Here is a 25,154-nt window from a genome sequence, read left to right as displayed (position 1 = left end):
ACTCAACAGAGAGATGTTGGCGGCGGTACGCACCGACATGCTTGGCTTTTTGAACAGAAGTGGTCACCGTCATACGATAAGACAAACTCAGGGAGGTGAGATGGAGTGGTGAGACCGTGTTGGACCAGAAGAGTGCCATCTCCTGTTGTGCTGTCCTGCGACTACTTTCTAGAGTAGAGGTTCTTAATCTTTTTGATCCCCATGCCCACCTTTTCCAGAACAAATGGATCTGAGGCTCATTCAGGGAGTAGAACTGATTCATTTGTGTTCAGTAACCATACGTGTAAATATAATATATATTCGTCATTGAAAAGTCCAACCAGCAGCAGACCCAAGTCATGTTCATCAAATTTACTGAAGATGATCACAAGAAAAAAATACCCTTGATGCAAGCGGTTGAGAAGATTGCAAAAGCTGTACATCATGAATGAAATTCTGAATAAAATGAGTATGATAAAACGGAGTGGAAATATAAAATATTTTCTTTTTAATGAATCAACTCTTAAGAAGATAAGTAAAGTCTAAATGAAAGTATCACCATTGATTTGAAAAACTGCTCCAACAAGTGAGCAGTTTTTACTGTTGGGGGCGCCATCACTTTCTTTACCATTTTTTCTTTGCAAGAACGTCTTCATAGTCGGTAACTATCACAAATCTGCAGCTGTCAAGTCAATTCAATGACACACTTCTGCCACCATACGTGGCTAGTGTATTAAAACTGAGCATCTCACGGCCCAAAAACAACAAACTTGTAGCGGCCCTCTAGGAGGCGCTTGTGGCCCAACCATAGGCCTCAGCCCTGTGGTTAACAATCACTGGTCTAGAGTGAAGAAGCGAGGAGGTCTAGAGCCTTCAATTGAGGCACTCGCCTTCTGCTGAGAAAACACAAGATGGAGGTTGGGGTTAGCAGCGGTGCGCCCAGTGGCTCCTACAACAATGTCAGTATGGCGGCCAGTTGCATCAAGTGCCATCTACACAGCAGTCGCGATGAGAGCTGCACACATGTCCTCACTCCAGACACTTCCCTTTTGGAACGTGGCCTCGTGTGTGAGACGATGGGTCGGTCACCCACAAGACACATCCAAGGGTAAACTGCTGCTGTTGACCCTCAACAAAACAGCCTCATCATCACTGTCCGGTGAAACAGAGCTGACCGTTCACTCATCCCACTGTGTGTGTGTGTGTGTGTTGTGAAATGAGTTGCGAAACTGGGATAATGTGAGGGGCTTTCCCCCTCGGCGAGATACACATTGGCTCGCCGGCTCAGACCCTTAATGAGGCTCTGCCCGAGTCCTGGTGGAAGGATTCTGCAGGTGGCTGCACTTTCATCAAACCACAACTGGATTTGTTTATGTTTGAGGTCATGCAGGCCAGAGACAGACTTTCTAATTACCCTGGCTTCAGTGTTTTCTCTTCTGCACAAGACGTATTGACGTGTCAGCGCTCAGCCGGCGAGATACAGAACAAATGGACTTTCTTTTTTTCTGGCCACTCGGTGTGCAGTGGAAAGTCCATGCCTCGTAACATAGGCCAGTCTCTATTCGGACCTGTCTCCCCGACGCAGAGTAAAAGTCACTTTGAGATGACGGTGACACGTGCCATAAATCACGGCGCCGCCAGTCAGCGGCCAATCACATTTTCCCTGACTAATTAATAGCTTATTTATTTGCTTGGCTGGCTGGTGTGTGTGTTCCTGTTCCCGGCGTGTCAGCGTGCCTGCGTGCGCGCGCGTGCGTGTGTGTGTACTGTACGTCAGTGTTGAAAGATCATCTCCACCTGCTTTTCTCTTCAAGGACTCGTGTCAGCAGAATGAGAAATCTTCCTCCGCTTTCCAGCTGAATTAAGGTTCGCTCGCACCGAGAGCTGCAGCTGGGCCGACAACCTTTTCTTACATCCAACATCCATGTCTTTTCACTTCTCTGTGGACAAAACAGCTGATGAAAAAACAATCGCCTCATTGAACAGAACTCTTTCATCATGTGGCACTGGACTGCAGAAGGGAAGCGGGGATTATTTAGTAACAACCCCCAGAAAGTATGTGTACTACCCCAATTCCTGGATGGAATGATCGAAGAGTTTGTGCAACTTTGCCAACGATGGGATGGAGTAAGCATCAAAACATTGATATGTTTATCCGGCTCTGTCCGTCTTAATGGTGACCAACAGCATGGTCATGTTCTCATAGCACCACCATGTTGGTGGTGTTAGTTGGTGAAGATCTTGTGATGACAGCGTAGATCAGGTTGACATAGTAGTGTTTTGTGTTGCTGAATGTGATTTATGATCACATGACACCATATGATCACAGTGAATTTACATCATTTTGTAGACAACGCAAATGCACTGTGCCAAAGATAAAAAAAGAAATATTATTGCTGATGTGTAAAAACAGCTTTGGTTTGTCCCAGACAGTTGTTTTCCATCGGTTTTCACTCGGCCATTGTTCTATATTCTCCAGCAAGCCCCATTTTCACCAGCTTATCATCAGCTCCCCACATATTTACGCTGGCCCAGCGCTGAACCGGGCTGCTGTTAGAAAGTCCAGAAACAGTCTGAGAGTTATTGAACGCCTGGTAGCATTTTACACCGACGAGCCGAGCTGTTGGTTTTGTAAACTGTTGCAGCTGCGTTTGTACATTACAAGAAAAAGGGGAAGTTCTCTCCCGCTCGCTCTCTCTCGCCGCCTCACTCTGTTTTCACTCCCCTCCTTCAACACCTTCCTGGGCAGGGAAAGTGAAGCCGCTTTCTGCTTCATCCCACTGCAGCCGAACACAGGAAAGTCCGTTGCCGCTGAGCTAAGAACGGTGTTGATTCTATAGACAAAAACTCCACTGTAAAAGGATTCCTCTCATGTCACTACATTTGTTAGTTGTTTGCCAAGTTAGAGTAGTTTAAGAAACAAGTCATCGGTAGCTTCATCTCAACATACAGTTTGACTCAAGTTTTAGTGACAGAAAGATAGGAGTTCCAAGTTATCATGGAGAGAAATCAGTCGAGGTGCATCCTCGGTTCCTCCCTTCTGAGATGTTTTGGGCAGCAGGGAGGAGAACAACAATCCAGTGATTCAAATTTAAAAGTTGAATTTATCAAACAGCACAATTACATCCGACATCAGATGTGGCCCATCTGGTTCTCTCTCTGAGGGCTCTTATGTTTTGGGACAACTGTTTTCTCACGTCACCAAGGAGGGAACCGTCAGATAGAAATAGCCGCATCTTTATCCGGACACACCAGTCAGTTAACAAGACCACAGTTTGTTATTACTCCGTCTGAGGTCATTTATCTGCGGAGGGGAGTGAAAGAAGTTGCTGTGTGCCTGAATTCAATACGCTCACAGTCCCGGGGGAAGATTCCTCAGCAGATAAATGTCTGCCTCCCAATCAGAGTCGCCACGGTAAACACCAAAAACACTGCTGAAGGAGCAGGCGGAGTCCTGGTGGAGACGTCCCGTTGGAGGTTTTGTTGTGATCCGTCAATGGCCTTCAGTGAGACTCAGTGTGCCATTATAGCTGCCGTGCCCCTTGGTCGAGCAGCTTCATCTCTTCATCATTCCACCGCTTCCCTCATTTCCTCCCTCAGACACTGGGGGCATTCTACCGCCCATCTGCCCCCAGTAAATATTGCTTGAAGGCTGAATGATACACACTCACTCACGGACAGCGTCTCAGAGAAATTTCCTGCGAGGCTGAAGCGAAGAATTAACCTGCATCTGTGGGGTATTCATTCGTGGCTTGCTTCTGCGTGTGTTTGGCTGACCCCTGGGCCCATTATTGCATCCCTCCGGACGCGTTTGTTGCCCGGAGGGTGCGTGTGCGTGATGAACTGTGAACGCCCCGTGCAATCGCCGTCAGCGCTCCCCACCTCTGGACCGGCTCTCCGGATCAATGTGTTTGTGCTTCGATAAACATTTCCCTTTTTCCACCGCGCTTGACTTGAGTCAAGATGACAACATTTCATTAGAATTGTGTCTCTCTTTTGTCCCGTCAGATGATGAACGACCACGAAGATGGCTCCCCTGACAGCTGCATCAAGAAGGTAGGAACGGTTTCGTCTCCCTCTGAATCCGTGTCTTTACTCTCTCCAAATGATTCTTTCTATTCAAATGAATGATCAAATGGATTCCTTTCCTCCCCACATTTCTTCTTCTCTCACTTGAAACCTCCTCTTCTTTCACCTCGATCACGACTCTGGGGGAGCGATGCGTCCCATTAACCAGCCACTGACCACTTTATGAGGTGATACATTTACTGAAGGGGCTGGGCAGTTGGCTTTTACAGCCAGTGTCACCAGGTCGACCTGACAGGACAGTGGCTGAGTCCCTGTCCACCCAACGGTCCGTGAAGGAACGCACTGTGGCTGTCATCCATCACACACTCTGAGTGTGATGGATTATTTCTTAGATTTGAAGGCTCCAACTGCCAGCGAGGCATGAGATACTTCCTGGTTTTTCACATTACTTCTTTAAATATCAGTGAAATAATCAACTTTTGACTTGACTGACAACAAGTTAGGTTGACCTGGTTATAAGGTGCTTTCACTCGCTACACACTCACTTGTGATGGAATCACGACACGTCTGCATTTAAAAATCTCCTTCATCTGGCCATTAGCACGTCAGGTCAGAGGTCATGTTGCTGAAAGTGCCAATCGCCGACTCGATTAAGTCAGTGTTTTCCCAGGTCGACCTCGGAACCACATGTTGGACCAAACACTGGTGTTTAAGAGCAAACCGTGTTCTCCAATTTGCTCACACACGCATCCATACAACTGTAATGCACACACACACACACACACACCGTGACTACAGCACACATTTCCCGACAAACACACTCACAACTGGCCACATCTCATTATGCAGAGTGTGAGTTGCGGTGGGCCCCGAGTCGGGTGGTGGCAGACCACATGACTGTTATGAATATGAATGAAATGATGTATGAGCCATTCCTTATGACATGACTCATTCATCCACATCCTGCCGACACACACACACGCATCGACTTTCCCGTGTTATTTCCTTCGACATGCTTGATTAAGGCCGAATGTTAATTGAGTTATGGCTTGTGAATAAAGTGCCTCAGTGTGTGTGTGTGTGTGTGTGTGTGTGTGTGTGTGTGTGTGTGTGTGTGTGTGTGTGTGTGTGTGTGTGTGTGTGCGTGTGTGTGTGTGTGGATGCTCTTATACCTTTTTCATTCATCATGAGGTAGCGACAGTCTAGAGATGCTTCCCATTTCTCTTGGACATATTTGTAATTACATATTTTTGTTGTCGTGACTTTGATCTGCAGGAGAAAAAGCTCTGTCACTTTTTAAGGAGCTTTGATGTTCAGACTAAATTCTGAAATTTGCCATCATATGGATGATTAATGTTGGGATGGAAATTTCAAATAATCTGGCTATTTATTAAATACTTTCATATAAAAAAATCTGAAATACATGGATTTATTTTCTTATTGTTCACTGGATAAAAACAACATTTCTTTTTCTAATATATTCTCATAGATTCTTATGAATTTAGAGCAAATTATGATGATTTTTTTTATGCTTTGCTTCACATCAAATTCTCATGCTTTTACCATTCCTTGGGACCAGATCTTTTTTTAAGTCATTCGCACAATCAAATTCAAAAATTTAATTTCTCTGACCCAATGACCAAAAGATGTTATTGTCTTTACATTCTTTACATGCGAACATACAGTATTCTGTTGATGTCAGATCTTATTTGTGATTTATTATTCTTAGTATATATTTTTTGACTTGACAAAGGCTTCCAGACGTTCATCCAGGCCTGTAAATATTTTCAGAGACGGCCAGTATGTGTCTTTAAGTGGGCCGTGCCTCAGAGGTGGGGTTAATGCGAGGGATAAACCATAAGCAAATATGTTGTTTTAGCTTGTGCAGCTCACTCTTTCAGGTCTACCCCCAGCGAGTGTTTGTGCTGCAGTCATATCCTGAGCTTTCATGGATCAGGCCGCATATCTCGGATCTTCTTGCCCACACACATAAGGCAAATAAAAAGATCCTAATCTGGATCTCTTCGCCGCTCACTTTATCCATCCTGCGCTGCACGTGTTGCTCTCAGCAGACTGGACGGGGGTCTCAGCCCGTGAGATCCCTATCACTATCAGTCGCTTGCTCGGGTCTGATCCGGGCCCGTCTGTCCCTCTGGCTGTCACGGCCTGGTGAGGTGTCGGGCGTCTTGTGAGTCTTTCTGGATCCCTTGGATTTAGCAGGATGGGGAACGTAAGGGACCCAGACAGTCGGTGCTTTGTGCACACGTGTGGACTCTGTGTGTGTGTTAATCCCCTGTCTTCAGAAGAGCGGCGCTGTCCATCCTGACGTGTGTAAACACTCTGGCAGATCAGATGGCAGATAATGACTTCCAGATAGACACCCTCCATTCAAGCCGCCCGGGAAAATCAATGAGCACTGATTGCTTTTTTCCCAAGACAACCATCTCCCCCAGAAGGCCACTATCTTTCTCACTGGCTCTTAACTTGTCAGTATCTCCGTGACCCTCCTTCATTCACCTCTTAATTCAGCTGGGATCAAATCAATTCATGCTGCTTTTCACCAGAGGATTTGGTTTTTTCTCAGAAGATACAATGCAGTATCACCGGAAACCTGCTTGATCGATCTGAGCTGGCGCCTCGCCGCCAAGAACAGGCTTTTATTCCTGAAACAACTGTCACTTTAATGGCCACCGTATTGGCCTCTCATTATCACAGCATTGTTTAATGCTCGTCTATTCAGTGAGCCATTTTGCGGCCTGCCATCTCCATATTATTGGTACGTTTTAGGAGCAAGTCTCCCCCCAAACATATCCATGAAGCAGGGCAGGAAGTGCCTTTGCAACCTTCTCGTCCATTAGAGCAGATTTTGGGTTGCATTTTGTTGACGTTTCACTTCATAAGATGGCCGCGTTTTTCTAAAAGATGCTGGTCTCTAACATTCATCAGATTTCGCAACTACGCTGCTGTGCCTGGGGGTCACCGTGATGACAGCTGTGTGAGCGGAAAGTCGGCTAGTTTGCTGACCATCATAAGCATTTCAGGAGATACGGAGGTTTCAAATGTCAAATCCTGTCCAGTGTGACTGAACTTCATCGTCCTCATTCACCACACCATGACCCTCGCTGGTGGTCCTCCTCTTCCTCAGACTCACTTTCCGGCTCACTCTTCCTCAAACACTGCCTCACCTCTCCGCAGTGTAGTTTTTGGTGGACTAAAGTCATTGTAAATGATGACCACACACACCTCTGACCCTCACTTCCTGTCGCCTTCTTGGTTACTTCCAAGCATCTTTGTGGAGTAAATACACAATTTCTAATGCAGAATCGGCTGTAAATGGGAAAATGACAGGGTTGAAATGAACTTTGACCTGTAAGTAGATTGTTTCCCACTCAGTGCTGAAAGACCAGGGAGCCAAATGGGGGTCAGCTGTGGTGTGTGCTTGTGAGTGTGCCTGCACTTGTGCGTCTCTTGTTCCTCATATCAAGCTGGGAACCGAGTTTCTAAATGGGCCTGCTAAATGACCCTAAATGTATGAGGGCTATTATGTGGACAGAGGGAGGCTCGCGGGTCACAGAAGTGATCCATCGCTCTAGGCCGTAGTTTACCCCCCGCCAACAGCCCCGCAACTCCCCCCCCACACACACACACTTAAATGGGCTCATGATTGATTGATAATTATGATAATTTGTTTGAAATTATTATCTGGATATTATAATCACCGACGCCCCGGTGCGACACAGAAGCCCGTCATTTTTCATCATGTTGGACGTCACAATGCCCCCTCCTCCTCCTCTTCCATTGTGTGGGTGTCGGTGACCGGGGTGGGACTCACGAGTCAGTGCTGCGCTGTCTTCCCTCCTGAAGAGGCTCCGGGAGATGACGAGGAACCCCACGTGTGTAGAGGGAGTCAAGGGTTGACAGACATGTCCCAGGTTCAGCACGCACTCCACAAGCTCCCAGACAAAGGTTTGGTGATGAGCCCCAGCATCGCGGCCCGATCATCTCGTGGTCTGTGTCATCCAGACCAGAAGGGCCGGAGTGTTCCACATGCGTGGGCGGGGGATTCGGGGGGGGGGGGCTTGCAGGAATAATATTTGTGGTTTTCGCTTCACCCCAAGATGACTTAATGATGACATGGGTCTCTTTCTTCTGCTGGGCTGGGTTACGTTTTAATGGGGCCTGAGTGACATGTTTTCCTTGAGCTCCGTATCCTGGCCCCCCACATCCAGCACCGCAACCATCACTACCTTCATCTCCAGCACCCCCCCTCCCTCATCAAAATATACATGCCACTTCCTGCTGTGCGTCAGGTCCAACAGCAGCTCCTCGCAAACTGGGCACCACTTGCAGGGCCAGGCGAGCCTTTCATTGCTGACACTGTCCGAGAAGACTGCTTCAGGTACTATTCTCACGGAAATGTGACACATGTTTGCTGGAGTAATGGCCAGTAAGTAATGTGTTAGAATGGCCCGGATTATATTTATAATGTAAACCGAAAAAATATATTTCCTTTATATTATCTCTGAAGAGCAGTTTCTATTTTTCTGGATAAAAAAATGCTATTCTTAATTACATGAGTAAATATTTTGTATTATTTCTTAAAGTCGTAATTTCTCCTGTTTCCAATACTCCCCTTGTTCTAACAAACAAAGGTGCCAGTTAGCAATGCTTTGTTATTGTATGTTATTCTAATAACTGACCCATCCTGGTCAGTTAGAACTCGCAGGTATGGTGTTGAATCCTCATCCGTTCCATGGTCTACACACTGTGATCTGACTCTTGGTGGTCAGCTGTTGGGTGACGTTCACATGCTCCTGTGTGTGTGTGTGTGTGTGTTTCAGCCGTGGCCTCCGCCGGCCTCTCGCCAGCACGTGTGTCTGCTTCTGTATGTGTGTGGGCCCGGACTGACGCATCTCTGTTGTTATCGCCGATCAGAACCCAACGTCACGTTGGAGTGAAGCGCTGGGAGAGGAATTCCAGTGGGAACCAGAGAAAGAGTGGAACAGATAGAGCCAGAGCGAGGGGGCGGCGGAGAAGCACGAGGTGATCGGAGGCACTTTCACATCAGCTGGCTCCCTGACCTCCTTTTTTTCCATCTCTCATTCCTTCGTTCCCTCGCTCGCTGTCTTTGTCTCTTAATAATCTCTCTCCCAGTGGCCATTCCCACCACATTCTCCGGGGTCACCCAACAAAAGGAGGAGGGTGATGGTCTGACAGTTGCGGGGGCCGTTTCCTCACACGCTCATTTTCCCGTCCAGTATTGATATTTATATGTCTCCAATCATCCAACTTTTACTGAGCGGAGCGACGGAGACAGTGAGTGCAGAGGGCCGACCCGGTCTGGCTTGATGATCGCCATGGAGACCCGGAGGCCAGCAGGGGGTCTGAGACGGCGCAGTTGTGTGGTGTTTGTCTGAGGTGATGAAGTCACGAGATCGGACTTGAAACTCATACTTGAACTTGTACTGAAGTCTGTGAACCAGGATTAGAAGCGAGCTGCGATCAGTTCGTCTATCGGTTAGTGCCAAGAGATTTTTTTTTATCAAATCATGAAGTAAATGACAGTTTCACAGACTTTATTCTGCATTCATATCAATATACTGTGGATATACTTGCATACATACATACATACATATATACATATGTATATATATACAAGCTAAAAAAGCTTTAAGGTGTTTTCATTATTTTGTCCAACTCCTGTAAATATATATACGGTATAAATATAGATATAGATATAGATATATATAGCTAAACATGTCACCGTTGCTATTGCTAAGCATTGTTAAACGTGAAACATCTTAACTTGTTCTAAAATTCAAGTCAGTATCTTTCTAATTTCCTCTGGTCACATTGAAAACATCCATTTTTTTGACATGTATTTCATGACATGAATTTAGCGTTTTGTCTTTTAATATTATTTATTCTATTTCTCTTTTGTCAAGTCTGTTTCAACGACATCAGTACTGGATGTTTATTTGCTTTTTTCATTTTATTGCGACTATATCAATTACTGTTTATTGCCCAAGTTATTCAGTCAAACTGTCTGGCTCTCTCGAAGGTCTGAATGTAATGCGGTGCATGTTTTTACGCTTGAGGAAGTCTGACGTGAATGTGAGACCTAAGTTCATTGACACGTGACTACGAGGCTGGGATTTTATTTTGACGTGAAGAGGCCTCTAAACAACCATCATTTCTCACCTCAGTTATCGTGCGTGCTGTCACCCACCATGCCACACAAACCTTTACTGCAGTTTGGTTTGAGGAGCAGTGCTGCAGTTTGAGTCTCTCCCAAAGCAAGGGTGAAAGACAGCTTCTGTCAGATGTCCTGAAGAAGATGGTGTGTCGTGGAGGCGCGGTGTCTAAAGATAGACAGGCGGAGGCAGAAGTCAAGGGAAAGCAGTGAGTGAGCGATGGAAACCTGTGGAGGAGAAGAGACAGCCGGAGACATGAGTTTGGGGGGATTGATGGGGAGGAATGCCAGAATGCCCAAGAGAGGCAAGAGCTGCCAGTCCAGTCTCAGACAGGACCCGTCTGGGGGAAGAGAGTCGGGGGGCGGGGGGGAGTGGCTGGCCCTGCCAACACAAGGTCATGTGAAATAAGATCAGACTTTCTCCGCCAGTACGTCCATCCCTCCGTGTGTCAGCAGTGGAAAGTTCTGCGGCCAGTTGTGAAAGTTGTCCACAAAAATCCTGGGACAGAGATAGTAAGAGGAGACAAAGACTTGGAAGTGTGTCTGAACATAACAAGTCTTCGGGGAGCTTTTAGCCGCGGTGCTAAGTGAAGCGCGCCGTGTGGCGGCGCTGCTCTGGCATGTCTCCGGAGATCACATGGGATAGACGCGCGGTTACATTTCACTTGCTTCCGAAAGTCAACAACCGAGAACAAACAATCGTTGGGTCCGACTTAAAACCGGAAAACTTGGATTGAAAATTGAATCAATTCAAAAGTAAAATTCTAAAGCCGCTCGATCCTCCTCCTCCATGATGGTTTCTCCTGACTTCCCTTCCTCTCCAATCCTCCGCATCTCAGCTAAACAGTCCGCTCTTTGACTGAGTCTTAATCTTCATTACAGGGCATTAGTCCACCGGGGAGGCCCTGTCTCGTCTCCCCTCAGCACGGCCTGGCACTGTCCCACGAGGGACGTCCCACCCCGGCAGAGCACAGACCCCCTGCCGGCCCCCCCTCCCCACCTTCTTCACCTTGGTCGCCCCTCTGCTCAAATGAACTGTTAAATAAACAGCAGGCCTTAATCCACATGAAGGGAGCAGGGTGGAGGTGGAGGTGGTGTCGTGGGTGGCAGGGCTGGTCCGGAGAAACAATGGGGACGGCCGGCGTTTAAAGCGACCATCAATCATACTCACCATGAGACTTCACTTTCTTTCTGTGTCTGGCAGAGATTCTGATCTTTAATGACTCAATCGCAGCAATAACCTGAGGCATGTGGCTCCCTGGTCGAGCGCAGAGAGAGGCCGAGGGTCTCGCTCCAGACAAAGAGATTTGAAAGTTGCTCAGGTCAAAAATAGACGGGCGAGAGGCTCCACGTTTCAGGAGGGGGACTGAACGGAGTGGAGAGAATGAGAAGCCAAATTTTATGTCTCTTAAATAATTCATGCTAATTGTGAAAAAATCTCTTCTATCTACATACAATATGTTTAAAATGGAAAAATCATTTATGTTGCCAGGATGGAAATTCAGTGATCACATTTGTTTCATTTCCCCTTCATGTTGGGTGAAGTCTAAAGGCCTGGAGCCTAGTTTTTATTCTTTCTATTGTCTCTTCATTGATGGATGCAGTTTCATTCCAGCCCACATTGAGTCGCTGTGTTTCCTCGTGCTCTCTGGATCTCCTCGACCAGTTTTCAATCGGTGTCATGTGACTCATAACCCTGAACAGCGTGCGTCACGTTGTTTCCTGGTTTGCTGTGAACGTCTTCATTTCCTCCTTGTTCCTTCCTACTTTGATTCATTGTTTTTTCGTCGCGCCACACCTCCTTATCCAGCTCAGTTCATCTGAAAAAGCGCCCACTCCGCGGATCGGAGGACAGTGGAGCCGCCGTGGATGAGATAATTAAAGAGGATGGCTAATTGAGTAAACAAGGCCGTCACCCCTCATTAGGCCATTACGGGAAGAGCACACTCAGCAGCGCCAATTAACACCACAGATACACGTGTGAGGACACGGAGAATTATCTGTTAGAGAAACAGTGATTAGAGGCGAGCGGGGGATCCCCCCGGGAGAGGGATTCCCCGCTCGCACCGTCACCCCGACGCCTTCCACTTAATAAAGGAGGATCTTTTCCTCACAAGACTCCATCCCAGTAGGCGGCTCAACTAGAAGCACCTTTATGTTGCAGGAGCAGGCCGCAAGCTTTGAAGGCTCAGTGAGTGCTTTTTGTCTTAAACCAGTCCTTCGCAAATAGTGAGGGGAGGGCCTGCGACCCGTACCAGAATACAGGCAAATTGATGCACTTCAGGTCTTCAGCCAAAAACAATGTCAATAAAGTGATTCTTTATTGCAAGTAGATCTTTCGTTTTTCTTTTCTTCAATGTTAACAAGTACACAATGTTATGCAGAGGTGAACTCGTTGTAATTTTATAGATGGATGATACTATTTACGGAGGCGGGACGCTTGCTTCTTCCTGGAGCGGGGGGGGCACAAGAGAAATTGAGTAGCACTGTTTTAAACAAACAGCTTGTGTTGCGTCTCAAAGACACGTTTTCTGTGTGAATATGTTGTGGTTTACTTCATAGATTAGCGTGGAGGTAGACTTTCTCTTAGCGCCACTAAATGTACTGATCTGATCATACGTGTAATAACATACTTCTGTTTGTGCTCACTCGACTACGCTAATGACAATTTTCCACCCGGGTTTCAGCCGCTGTCTCGTGGCATTTCAGATGGAGATGCTTACCTGAAGATATTGTCATGCAGGAGCGTTCCCCTCGGGAGACTTGCCCACAACATTAGGCAGCACGTCACAGTTATTACCCCCTTTTAGATCACTGTGTATGAAATGATTTATTTCACTGTAGCAGCGTATCTGGTCCAATATCTGTTAGGATCATAATGGATTTGTTCAGTAGAACGAAGTGGAAATGTCAGCGGCTTGGGCTCGGTGTACGCAGAGTATATACGCAGACAACACGTATTTGGCAGAAACGCTTCTGGTTCCTTTTTAGGAAATCAAAACTGACATGTGCGGATTATCTCAGAAGAGGGTGGCTGTGTTTTAATAGCCGGTTCAGGTCCGGTGCAAGCGCATTTGGGTCGCAAGCTTAGCAAGATTTGAGGCCTCCCAAGACGTTCCAGAGCAAGAGTCTGTCTTGAGTTGCGGGAAATTGTCTGGCGCTGGATTGGCATTTTGATTATGGAACACACACTTTTAGGAGAACTACTGAGGCAGCAGCCATTTTATACATATTGAAGTGAAAATATCTGAGTGACAAAATCAAATGTTCTGCAAGAATTGAATGCAAATTATCGTCACTCGTGGAGCATGACTCTCTTCGGGCCAGCAACTTATACTCGGGTGCGACTTGTATGTATTCAAATATATAGTTTCACATGTTAAATGACACATTTTCTCCCAATGATGTTGCTGGAACAAAAATGTTTGGGTTGTTTTTCACTGAATAGGTGTAGCCTCGCCGGATGACGCGGCCAGCAGCTAGCTCTCGCACCGTTCATACCTTCCCTTTCATAAACGCTGGATCAGAGGGACTTTTGTTTTTCCGAGCGCTAAAGCAGATCAACTTTAAAGCCCGACAACAATGGGCAAAAAATAATGAAGTCGCACACCGGGAGGAAAAACTAATTACATGTGAAGGTGGAAAAATAAGGCCTCAGTGTGGTGTTATCTGCGAACAACAGCTGTGGTCCGTCCGTGCCGCCGCCACCGCTGACTTAAGATCCGCGGCTAATAGGCGTACCTGCCTGACAAACATGACTTCTTAGCAGGCGACTCCCGTCAAGTATGTCTAAAATAACAGGTAAATGAATTAGCAATAAAATGGACTTAGGGGGAGCAGGCGGGGGTCCCCATTATTCCGGCTCCTAATCACTAAAGAGACGCCATTCACTTGCTTTAAGAAGGCAGCATTTTTCACCGCTTGCTGGCCAGCGGCCCCCTCAGAGCCACAACACCTTTCTAATGGAAGGCTCGCTGCTTGAGCCCCAGCCTCCCCAAAGCCCCCGACCAGTTCTTTTCTGGCTCTCTTTTCTCTCATCCGCCCACACTGTACTCTGCAAACTCCCCCCGCCCCCCGCCCCCGCTCCCGCCACTAAGATTATCAGTTTTGATTACCGCCGGCAATAGGCTCTTACAGCCAGTCGGAAGCTGCGTCTCAAAGACCTGAAAGCCCCCTCAGCGGGTCGCAAGAAGCTTTTGAAATGACGGGGCTGCGCGCGGAGACAGTGATCTGCTCACTTCCTTCGCGGCCATTTAATCAGCTCCTGACTTTTGATAGTCAAATAATAGCTAATTACTGTAGCACCTGCCCGCGGGGTTAAAGGGCGCCGAGAAAGAAAGGAGGGAGAGGAGAGGAGAAAAGGCTTCGCCACTTCCTTCCAGGCTGTTTTTTTGCCGGGTGATTGACAGCAGGAAAAAGTGCCAGCTTGAAGCGAGTGTGATTGACTTTGATTAGTGCTTACGTGTAAAAATAGAAAAAGCCCGGGTGGAAGTCGCTGGAAGAAAGAGACTGACTCTAGATGGTTCAAACAGGTGAGAAGTGAGAAGTGCATGTGGTCAGCCAGTAGGTGGAGGCTCCGGGTCAGACCCAGGTCCTCACCAAGACATAGTTCTCTTGTCAAGTCTCTCAGTTCAGCGGTGAAACGATGATGGAAGAAGAATGGGGCCAAATTGGTGGTTTAAACGCAGCGACAGCAGAGCGCCCCCCCCCCCGACACACTCGGCCCATCTGAGGTGACAGATCAAGGCATATTAAAAATGACCTGCGTGTCAGCGCATTGATCTCAGACCAGGTGGCACCCAAACACGCCGGCGTTTTGCTTCCCTTTTTAAACCCCCCCGCGCCCCACACCCCTCCTCTCTGCGACAACTCCGTCCCAGCACTCTATTGTCGCGGCACAAAGGGGAAGTATAAAGAAACGTCAGCGTTTACAAAGCTGCCGAAGCACAGCTCAATTTCTCAAACGTTGCCGTGTACCACAGTGAGGTACACGTGTTGGTCAGTGAGCCGGGAGAAGGACTCGCAAGCCTGTGTCTGTGTGTGTGTGTGTGTGTGTGGTGGGAGTGTGTAACCCCAGTGAGATATTAACAGGGTTGTGGCTGTGTCAGCAGTGTGTTTTTAGTCTTTCATGTTCCATTTATTTGACCCCTGACCCTCAAACACACAGCAGCTTCACTTCACACACACCTCTGCCCTGAGCCCAGAGACACACACAACAGTACGCAGGCACGCACGCATGCACGCCTCTTCACACACTAATCCATTTCTCCCACTGACCCTCTTTGCTCTATCACAAACCATATTTGCCCCATCCAATCCCTTTGATTAATCATGTGCCGACCCGCAACTATGTGATCAGATGACCAGAGCATTGTGCCCCTCCACACACACACACACACACACACACACACACACAGAGCGTTGCTTGTGGGGAAGTATTTCCCCATAGACATCCGCAATGTGACAGCACCATAAACTGGCCATTTATCAAAGTGTCCCCCAAGTACACACGTACAATAAGACAAACACACACACACACAATCTATTCATCTTAATCCATGCTTTTTAGCCACATTTTCTCTTCATATTAAGCACTAAAACATGACTTTACAAATCTGTTTTCCCGCACAAATGGCTGCTTTTCTTTGTCACAATAACCTCAATTCATTAAGTCGCTGGTGTTTTTGTGCCTGTGTGAGTCCGTCCCAGCTTAATGCAGAGCGGCTGCCGCTCTTTACGACGCACGGGTCAATAGTAATATTGAAAGAGATATTCATAGCGCGCTGCTGCTGGCGGGGAGGAGCGGAGGGGAGCTCACTCTGGTATATCAAATGAAGATTTAAAAGCCCCAGTCATAAAAGTCTGACTTTGTTTTTTTCACGTCGCTCATGGCTTTATTTACAGCTCTCATCTCTGCGGCTGGATAAACAAAAAAAGGGCTCTGACAACTTTCGCTCCGCAGCCGCACAAATTACACATTAATAACCCACTTCCCCAGGTCTTTCTTCAAGCTCCTGAGCCGAGGAACCTGCAGCCCATTCAGGGCTGTTTTATTGCCGCCCCATGTTCCAGAGGGCCCGCTGTGTCAGTAATCAGGATATGGGGGTTATCCTGGCTGACCTCGGCTTCCAGCCTGCCCATTTCCAGCGTCCGCACCAGTTAAGAAAGCCAGAGGCCTCGCCGCGCGCAAATGAGATGGAAGAAAACAGACGCGTTTCCCGGCAGTTCAGGGGAGCAGGGTGATGGATTCAGCTGTTATTTCAAGTCAGGTCTGTCGGGGGCCGAATGAAACGAATGGCTCGTTCGGAGCATCGTGAAGAGAGGATGTGGCTTGCCTTCTGGTTCAGCTCACTTTTACACAGCACAGTCAGTGACTTGGCTTCTTCTGATCCCCTTCGTCGCCCTCGAGCGCTGTCATTGCCATGGTTGGCCTTGCATTTAGACTTGGTACAGTTGGAACTGTAGCTGCTGCTCGAGCTCCGGGTGTGAGTGTAAAGCCAGTGGTGGTGCCTCCGCACTCACTTTAAAGATGACTGGACCAACTGTTGGAAGTCAGTGTACTTATCAATATGACTTTGGAATGTGTCTTGGGTTTGGTGGTCTGTACCGACCCCCTCTCCTCTGGCATAAACGCATGACCCCTGACCTCAGGGTTATCGCCGTTTCCAAAGAAAAATCTCAAACAAAAAGTGCTGATGAGCGCGAGAGAGAGCAAGATGGCAGCGAATTGTTTTCCAAATAAATGAAGTTGCCCTGACCCTCTTGAGTCGCCAGTACTTTATTTGTTTTGTCCCTGGAACAACAGACTCTCCAGAGTGCAGTAGCGCAGGCGTCCTGGTGTTGTCACAAACAGCCGTGCTCACTTTTCCTCTCCTTGTCTCTGCGGCAGGGAAAGAAAAAGCACCAGGGCTTTCACACAATCGCAGGAGCTATGTGTGCGCCATGATAACAGGGAGCCGTGGGATGCAGGGAGGGCAGCGGCGGTTCATGTAGCAGGGTGGTGCGCACAAGGGTTTGTCAACAGGGCTCCCTCTTGCTGACCGCCACTTACTTACAGGAAAAGTTTCCACCTGAAACACATCGAAATAAACGCATTTATGTTTGACTCACAAGAGCTGCTGAGGAGGAGCTGGCTCTCATAATCGCCTGGTGTTTCTGCAGAACACACACAAAACTCCCAGCCATCAATCCCACAGCGACCCCGTTTCAAATTCATTAACAAGCCTCCGAAAGTTGCCGACACAGCCATCACCTCCAGCTAAATACATTTCTGAACAAAGTCGGCGTGCATGAGGGGCGTGTGAGTACATTACAGCGGCGACGGGGGAGAGAGGGAGAAGAATCTGTTTGGACAACTGCTGAATGTTTTGCTTCCCCCACAGCGCCTTGGAAAGCCATGCAGCCACTGTATCTTTTACAAATTAGCCTGTGTTGTCTAGCAAGCACTTTCTCTTATCCCTGCTCTGAGCTCTGTCTGCCCACTGCAGGACCGTCCGCTGAGGGTGGGTGGGCTTCTGATTCACATTCAAATGTGACCCAGTCATCGTAATGAGTGCACTTCAGAGCCTTCATACGCTCCCTGTCCTGGAGCACAGGCAACATCAGCCGTCAACCCACGGATCTGTCAAGATGAATCCCACTTTTTATAACTTTTGATAAGCGGCACAAACCAAGTGCGTCAAGGTCAAGGGGCCAAAGAAAGGACCTGCAATGATATGGGTGGTAGAATGGTAGAAAAAGAATTGGTCCTCCGTCGCTCCACGTGCTGTTTCCTAGTTCGCAGGGGTGATAAATGCCAGCAACCAATCCAGAAATGTTCAACGCTGAAACACCTGTTGTGCAGCAAAGTCGGTGGTGAACCACAGGGTTCTGCAGTTGCAGAAAATTTGTGTCCAAATTTAGCTTAGACCCCAGGTGGACACATGCTGTTGAGCCAAAAGAAGAAGAAAACACCTTTTAATCAAACTGTTTTAAAACAAGGAGCAGATCGGACAAGTGTCATTACTCCATGGCGTTGCATGCGTTTCGTTTTGTACAAATTTCATGGAAATATTTTTGTTGTAACTCCTGGAAAATTGAAGATTTTATTATTATTAAGATTAATATAAGTGTGGAATACAGAACTATGGGTCAGTCATGTATATTTTTTTAAGGTATTTACAAGAAATGACGTTAAAATGAGTGTACATTGAATAATTAAATTTAAAAAAAAACGTGTTTAATGGAATAAACCAAAATAACTTGGAGTGAAACAGCAAACAATATATTCAGGCATAATAGAAATTATATATCGTATCATTCAAACTGTAATGACATTTATGTCTGACCTCAAAAGGACCAAACGACACTTACCTTAGACTCCTATCTCCTGTTTGACGGTATCCGTTTTGGACTCTTCACTTCAGATGCATTTTGTCCGGCTTTGCTCCCATGTGTCATTGTGTTTCACCCCCTTGGTAAGATTAACATCTCATCTGACCTCCCAATCTTGCATTGCATTATGGGAATTAAGAACAGGACATGGATATAAAGGATCTTCTCAAGTTAAAAAAAAAAAAAAAAACAGGCCCGGCATCCAGGATTTTCATGAATTTACAACTAAATCGTGACTCTCTCGTTTGGCAATGTGAGTGATATAACAGGCTCTTAGATGACATGACATTTTAAAGTGTGCAGACAGTGTGTGTTAAATCAGAGCAGAAAGTGGTACGAGCTTGCAAAGTGAAGAACACATCACTATAATTCGCTCTGGCACTGAGGCTTCCACAATGTGTGAAGTTCTTTCCATCTACTGTCGGCTGTAAATGTCCATCTGTGTCTGGTTAGCAGGTCTGCGAAATGTAGTAGGTGGAGATGGGAGACTTTTGACGGAGGGGGTCAGCGCTAGACAAGTGGAGCTGCTACACACAGAGATAGTTTTACTACTGATTTACGATGTAAAACCATTTCAGATGGAAGTCGAGAGGAGGGAAGTGGGAGTCAAACAGTCAGGCTGACACATGCAGGGAATGTGCGGCGAGAAGTGAAATTGTCTGGCTGTCCCTGTAGCTGAGAAAAACGATGGAGGATTTGGAACGTCACTCTTTAATTGAGTGATTTACAGCGGCGCCCTAATGAAAGCGAGCCATCTTGATCTCGTCGTGAGGCCAGATAAAACATCAACTTTCCTGTTGTTTTTACGCGCGTCTGCGCTCCTCCTGACGGAGCATGTCACTGGGCATTAGGTAGTCCAGAGGTGAGGAGGAAATCCTCTGGGCTGAGTCGAGGCGCTGCTCAACAGTTTAGGCATTGTTCGGGGCGCAGACACCAACACCCCTTTTCAAAATACCAACCCATCAGCTCCCCAGCCAATGTGAAACATTATCATTCATCCACAGGCTGTGTCACATTGCAGAGCGAGAAGCAGGTCACTCAGTGAGTAAACTCACTTCTGGCTCACGCCAATGTGTCCAGCGAGATTTCAGTCTGGAGCTGCATGTTTAATTACTCTTCATCCCCACGGATCAGCCTCTTCCCTTTGCTCTTTATCAGCGTGACATTAACAAAATGACCTGAGTCCCATTGTTTGAACAGCAGGCGGACATGATGGAAAATCCAATTACACAGCAGGAGCTTCGCTCTGTTCCATCATTGCTGGGTTCGTCTATGTAGGTTTCTGCTCCTGTTTACTTCCTGGAAAGACAATACATGAGTTTGGTTTGTTTTCCTGTTGGGGTCAGTTAGCTTTCTATGCTAATGCACGGTGACAGTGCTGATAGAAGAGTGCCTCTGCTGGCCGTGCCTCATCGTGCTGTTTGGTTGTCTGTGAAATAGCACAGTTGGCTTTGTACTCAACAACAATGGATTTCAATAAAATTTTCAAGATGATTTTTAATCAGGCCCTCCATGTAATATAATGTAATGTAATGTAAAGATCTTGTACTGCAACATGAACCTATTGGTTGCCCTCAATAACATACTATACACAACCACTGACTATTAAATCTCTCTTACTAGAAAAATAGAAGTATTTCTTGTCGAGTGGCTTTCCATTAGCCGCTTATTTTCTGTCTGTCTTTTATGAAAGCATATTGTTGCCGCGACAGAGAAGCCATTTTCCTCCCCAGTTCGGAGCCCCTGAAGCAAGAGCTGGTTTCTTTAATAGTCAAATACCAAAGCTATTGTGGTGATTGTCATTCAGTAAAGTCCTTTAAACCAACTGGAGTTTTCTGTAATTGTAAGCAGAAGTGGCATGAAATAAACCGGAGGAAGAACGTTGGCTGCTCTATATTCATCCACTTCATTTTAAAGGGTCTTGATGAGCGGTTGGTGGAGGTCTTCTGTGCCAACACGGAGGCCGTGCGCTGCCAGCTGTTATCATGGGCACCCAGTAAATATTTGCGGTAAATGTTGGTACCCTTTAAAACGTTTTTGGAAGCAGTGTAGTGGCCAAATGTGGCGCAGGGTTTGCACACACAAGAGCTGTGACAGAAAATAGCTCTTTTAGGCCCACAAACGCACAGACACCCGAGGGGGAATGTTCTCTCACGGTGGTGTGAGTAATTGAATCAAGCCAAAAAGTGAGCGAGCCCCCACCCTCCACCCCTCCTCCTCGGTCTCCCCGCCTGCCCTCACCTCTGCCTTAAAAAGGTAAGCTTTGTGGCTGATGGGAAACACATGTGCGCCGCGCGGTAAAGGTGCAGATTCATTCCGGGCCCCCTCCTCGTCCACCGCTAGCCAGGAATATATCTTTATTGAAGGGAATACGGGTGTCCACTTACATCTGCGAGAGCACATCAGATCACACTCATCTGTGTGTGCTTTAACTTGTGCCCTGTGTGTGTGACTGACACCCATCCCTGTCACCAGACCCTGACAGCTCTGCACGTCTGGCTCCAATATCCCCCCCACCGCTTCTTCGGAAACACCTCGCCTGATGATGGTGGTCAGCCTGCGCGCTTTTAAGGCCCTCTGGTCACATGCTTCCATGCCTTCTTTACGTTGCTGTTCCCCAACGGATCTAGTCCGGAGTCAAACAATAACAACAATAAACCCCAAAACAATTTGATTAAACAGAGGCAGCGTTGTAGGAGCCACTGGTCGATGAGGCTGTTAAATATACATCTAATATATTCCGCCATTGCTATGGTTTCTTCCTGTCTCACTAGCGGGTAGTAACAGCAACACTGCCCCTGCTGTTTCTGGTGGTACTGGTCTGTTTTGCCCGTATCTGTTAGCTTTGTGTAAACCTGCAGAAATACAGAGGAAATGAACGCAGCGCACGGATAGAAGGCTCCGTCTGTATCAGGATCTGTAGGATCTTAGTGTGCTAGCTGGAGTGGCTAACCTATCGACTGTGCTGGCTAATGCCTTCGCTGGAATACAAGTTTCCTCCTGGGAAATGTGGGAGTTTCCATTGAGGCCCATCGAGGTTGCGCCACCAAGTTTTGTCCGACGTCTTGGTTATGAGCAAGTGTCAGCTCAGGGATATCCCAGGTCAAACCAGCACTTTGTTGTCTGCTGTTAAAAATATTGTAATTCTGCAGCTTTTTAGGGGAGGGTTTTGTTGTCTATTTTAGGCCAAAAAAAATCAATCTGATTTGTATAATTATTGTTGGACTTTCTGACTTACTCTTGAATCTAAATAAATAATTCAGTTCACTCTCACCCATTTACAAGTGAATCCAATCCATAAATTCCCCAAATTCCTCCCGTCAATAAAAGAAAATCCCCACTCACCGCCACAAGCGCCACCTCCAGCTGTGTCGCAGCAGCAGCAGCACTTTGTCCTAATTCTGCATTTTACCAGGCGTTTTCTATTTCTGTCTGTTATACTACATATATGTAATTATGGTCTATAACACTGTATGTTAACCCTAAATCTGGCTCGTCTCCCCGAAAGCTCTGGATCCTTTCCCATGATCTTACACAGATGTTAATTCCGTCCAGCTGTTGCATAAAACATGGAGAAGATTTGAAGTGCTCATGAAGCCATGCAGATACACGGTGGTGCAGTAAATCCTGAGCATTTCTGCGCCTCCATTACCTTTAAAATGCCCCAATATGGTCACTGAGAATTGAGGTGGGGTCATGATGGTGTATTAATGTTCGTCCACCTGCTGGTGGTGCAGAGGACTACAGTGAACTTGACAGCTTTGACTTCTGTCATGGCTGGTGCCCAGGTTGATACGTGGCTGATGAGAAGATGTACCTCAAGTCTGGAGGCTATGAAGGTTTAATGGCTCAGTGTTGAGATGTTTTCCTCAGCCTGCTCGTCTCTAACTGGCTTTTTAAAGTAAGGAGAAGAGGGGCCAATAATATGGTCAGGGGTTTCGGGTCTGTCTGGGAAGAAGACTTGGAGAAGAGCAGATATAGTGGAGACGGTAGCTTATGGTCACGTCGGTCTGGATGTGGATGATTGAGAGGAATTGTGAGAAGATGAGGGCAGAAGAGGAGCGAGCACCACTTTTCATGAGTTGGAAACGGCGTCCTTTTGACTGTGAAATTCACTTAGCTGTCATTAACTAGCCGGTCTTCACCATCATCACCATCACAGTAACATGTCTCCCTCGATGACTTGACTCCCTCCTGCGCAGCCGTTGCCCTGAGCGAGGAAAGAAAGACCAGAGGAGTGAAAAACATGCTCCGTGGGCCTGTCAATCTCATCAGCGCGACGCTGGTGGGAGCCGAAAAGGAGCGACGCGAGATATAGGTTTCACCGAGAAGCCGTAAATCCCCTTCTAGATCGCCAAGGAATTCTCACCGCCGACTTTTAATACGGATTTGACTGGACAGTTTGGATGTCATAGGTGGAACCGTCAATCTTGTCGTAAAGCGCAGCAAGTCTCGAAAGGCCATTCAGTTTGACAGAAGAAAACTGAGCTCTTTGTACAGAGAGTTCCATTTTCACCTCGTTCTGACAGACTTGGGTGCAAAGTTCAGAGCTGTAAAAGTCTTCCATGTCACCCAAGCTTCTTCGCTTGCTATGACGACCTCATCGTTTCTTCTGACTAGAGTCTGACTAGACGCGGAGGAGGTACGCAGGTGAAGGGAAGCACCGAGAAATGAGGGCAGAAGTGAGAGGATGGGTGGAAGCCAACCACAAGGAAGGAAGAGGAATTGCAGCGCTAGCGCAAGATGAGCCGTCAGCAGGGAGAGAGATGGCCTTGCAAATGTGTAGCCCAGTGTCAGACAGACTCAGCGGAGATGAGCGGGGAAATCCCTCCTCTGCTCGGATCCAATAAAATCACCAGCTGTGCGTGCGTGTGTGTGTGTGTGCTGCAATCGAGACAGTCAGACGGGTGTTTTCTGTTTATACAGTGTATTCTGCCCCCAGGACTCCCTGTCCGTATTATGTCATCCAAAAGCACTTATGCAGACGCGCGGCTACATCGCCGGCCTCACGCGCTCGCGGCTGGCTGCAGCTTCCTGGCTGATTTTGTCTTAATGCTTCTGCTATCTCTGCCGTCTTAACGCACATTTGTTTCCCGTTACGCACAAAAGCGGCCTCAGTTTTGAACATCCATACCTGCCCACCAAGAATAATGCCGCTGATGCTCCAGTGAAAGTTGATCTTGAATTATACAGACCTCTATAACGCTGGGTATTTCCCCTTAATCTCCCTCTGCCTAAATGCTGCCAAAGAGCCCTGGCAGCCTCTGTCCAGCGTATAGTCACATTCCTCAGCACTTTTAAGCCCTAAACTGCTGCAACTTTGTGTGAAGAAATGGAAGAACTTGTTTATAAGTGGACCAGTGTTTCAGTATATGGCTCATGGATGGTGATGTTTCTTCCTGCTGTGGAAGCCAAAAGGGCCCAGATGCTGTGCTCAGAACGTGATGCCTGATTGTTCCATGTTGACATCACCACCTGTGGCTCTACACAGAGTCTCTTTCCGTTGACCAATGTCCTCAACCTTTTCCTTCATCTGATTCTGACCAAAGAAACAAATAGTGGTCAGGCTGAAAAGCACTTTGCCTTCTGGCTCAGCTCATTCATGTTGCAGTGGTGAAAAATGTTTCCATTCAAATTTGCATTTTAAGGCCAATTGACTTGATAAAAGTGTTTTTGACTAAGATTCATTTACAATGCCATTTTAATTTCTTGTTTTGGAGTTCACGTCTGTTGAACCCAAGCTGGGTCAGACTGACCGCAGCCTAATGTAAAGCTACTACAGAATCTTGAGGACCTGCCCTTTGGGTCACCATAGCTCACTCACTCACTGGAGCCATGGTTTTGGGTGGCATCTGGGGTCCAAGCAACAGCCAGAGACAGGGTCGACCCCTGGCTATGGGCGTTGACTCTTGGGGCATTTGGGCAAGTTCTCCCGGATGTCTCCCTGGACAGGTGTTTCTGAGCAGAGCCAGGCACCGTGAGAGAGGTTATGTCTCCCATCTGGCCTGGGAACACCTTGGAATCTGAGGAGCTGGTGGAAGTGGCCCGGGGAGAGAAGTCGGTGGCCTTCCCTGATGCTGCCCCCACATCCCAGATAAGCGCCATGAAATGGGTGGATGATGGATCAGTAGTTACAGACAAGAGCACCACATCATACAATGTCATGACCATGATGAAGGAGAATAGATGAGATTGCACAAATGGATGGAAAATTTAAGTAAAAAAAAAAAAGCACAAAGTCTTCTCTCTTCTCTGTAGTGCTTCCTTCCTGATGTTAATGCCAATTTAATTGGATCATTGTTAACCGTTAAAAGGTCATCAATCTTGATCAATTCAATATAAAACCTCCAGTGAATGACATTCATTTTTTTACGTCCCAGCCCCAGTTTCACACATGTTTGTACACATCTTCACCTGCCTCTGACTGAGGAATCCTGACACCTTTCCAGACCGACATGTTCTGAAAAAAATTAATAAATACATAGATACAGATAACTGATACAAACCTGACTTGACAATTGAAGTCGGCCCCCTGAAAATGAAATCTCTATGACGGCGACCTGAAGGAGATAAAGTATCG

At 47.1% G+C, this 25,154-nt stretch overlaps 1 protein-coding gene across 7 annotated transcripts in view; it reads left to right on the top strand.

Moving 5' to 3' along the window:
- prdm16 (PR domain containing 16) overlaps window positions 1–25,154 on the top strand; it is a 134,432-nt gene that overhangs the window by 68,257 nt on the left and 41,021 nt on the right. For all 7 annotated transcript variants that reach the window (XM_053848249.1, XM_053848248.1, XM_053848250.1 and 4 more), the window contains exon 3: window positions 3,988–4,035. In XM_053848249.1, the coding sequence (XP_053704224.1) occupies window positions 3,988–4,035 (48 nt within the window). The remainder of the gene's footprint in view (window positions 1–3,987; window positions 4,036–25,154) is intronic.

Source organism: Synchiropus splendidus, chromosome 18 (assembly GCF_027744825.2).
Source record: "Synchiropus splendidus isolate RoL2022-P1 chromosome 18, RoL_Sspl_1.0, whole genome shotgun sequence".
Classification (NCBI taxonomy): domain Eukaryota; kingdom Metazoa; phylum Chordata; class Actinopteri; order Syngnathiformes; family Callionymidae; genus Synchiropus; species Synchiropus splendidus.
The sequence above is the reverse complement of the archived record's forward strand: the minus strand, read 5'-3'. Positions and strand labels throughout refer to the sequence as shown.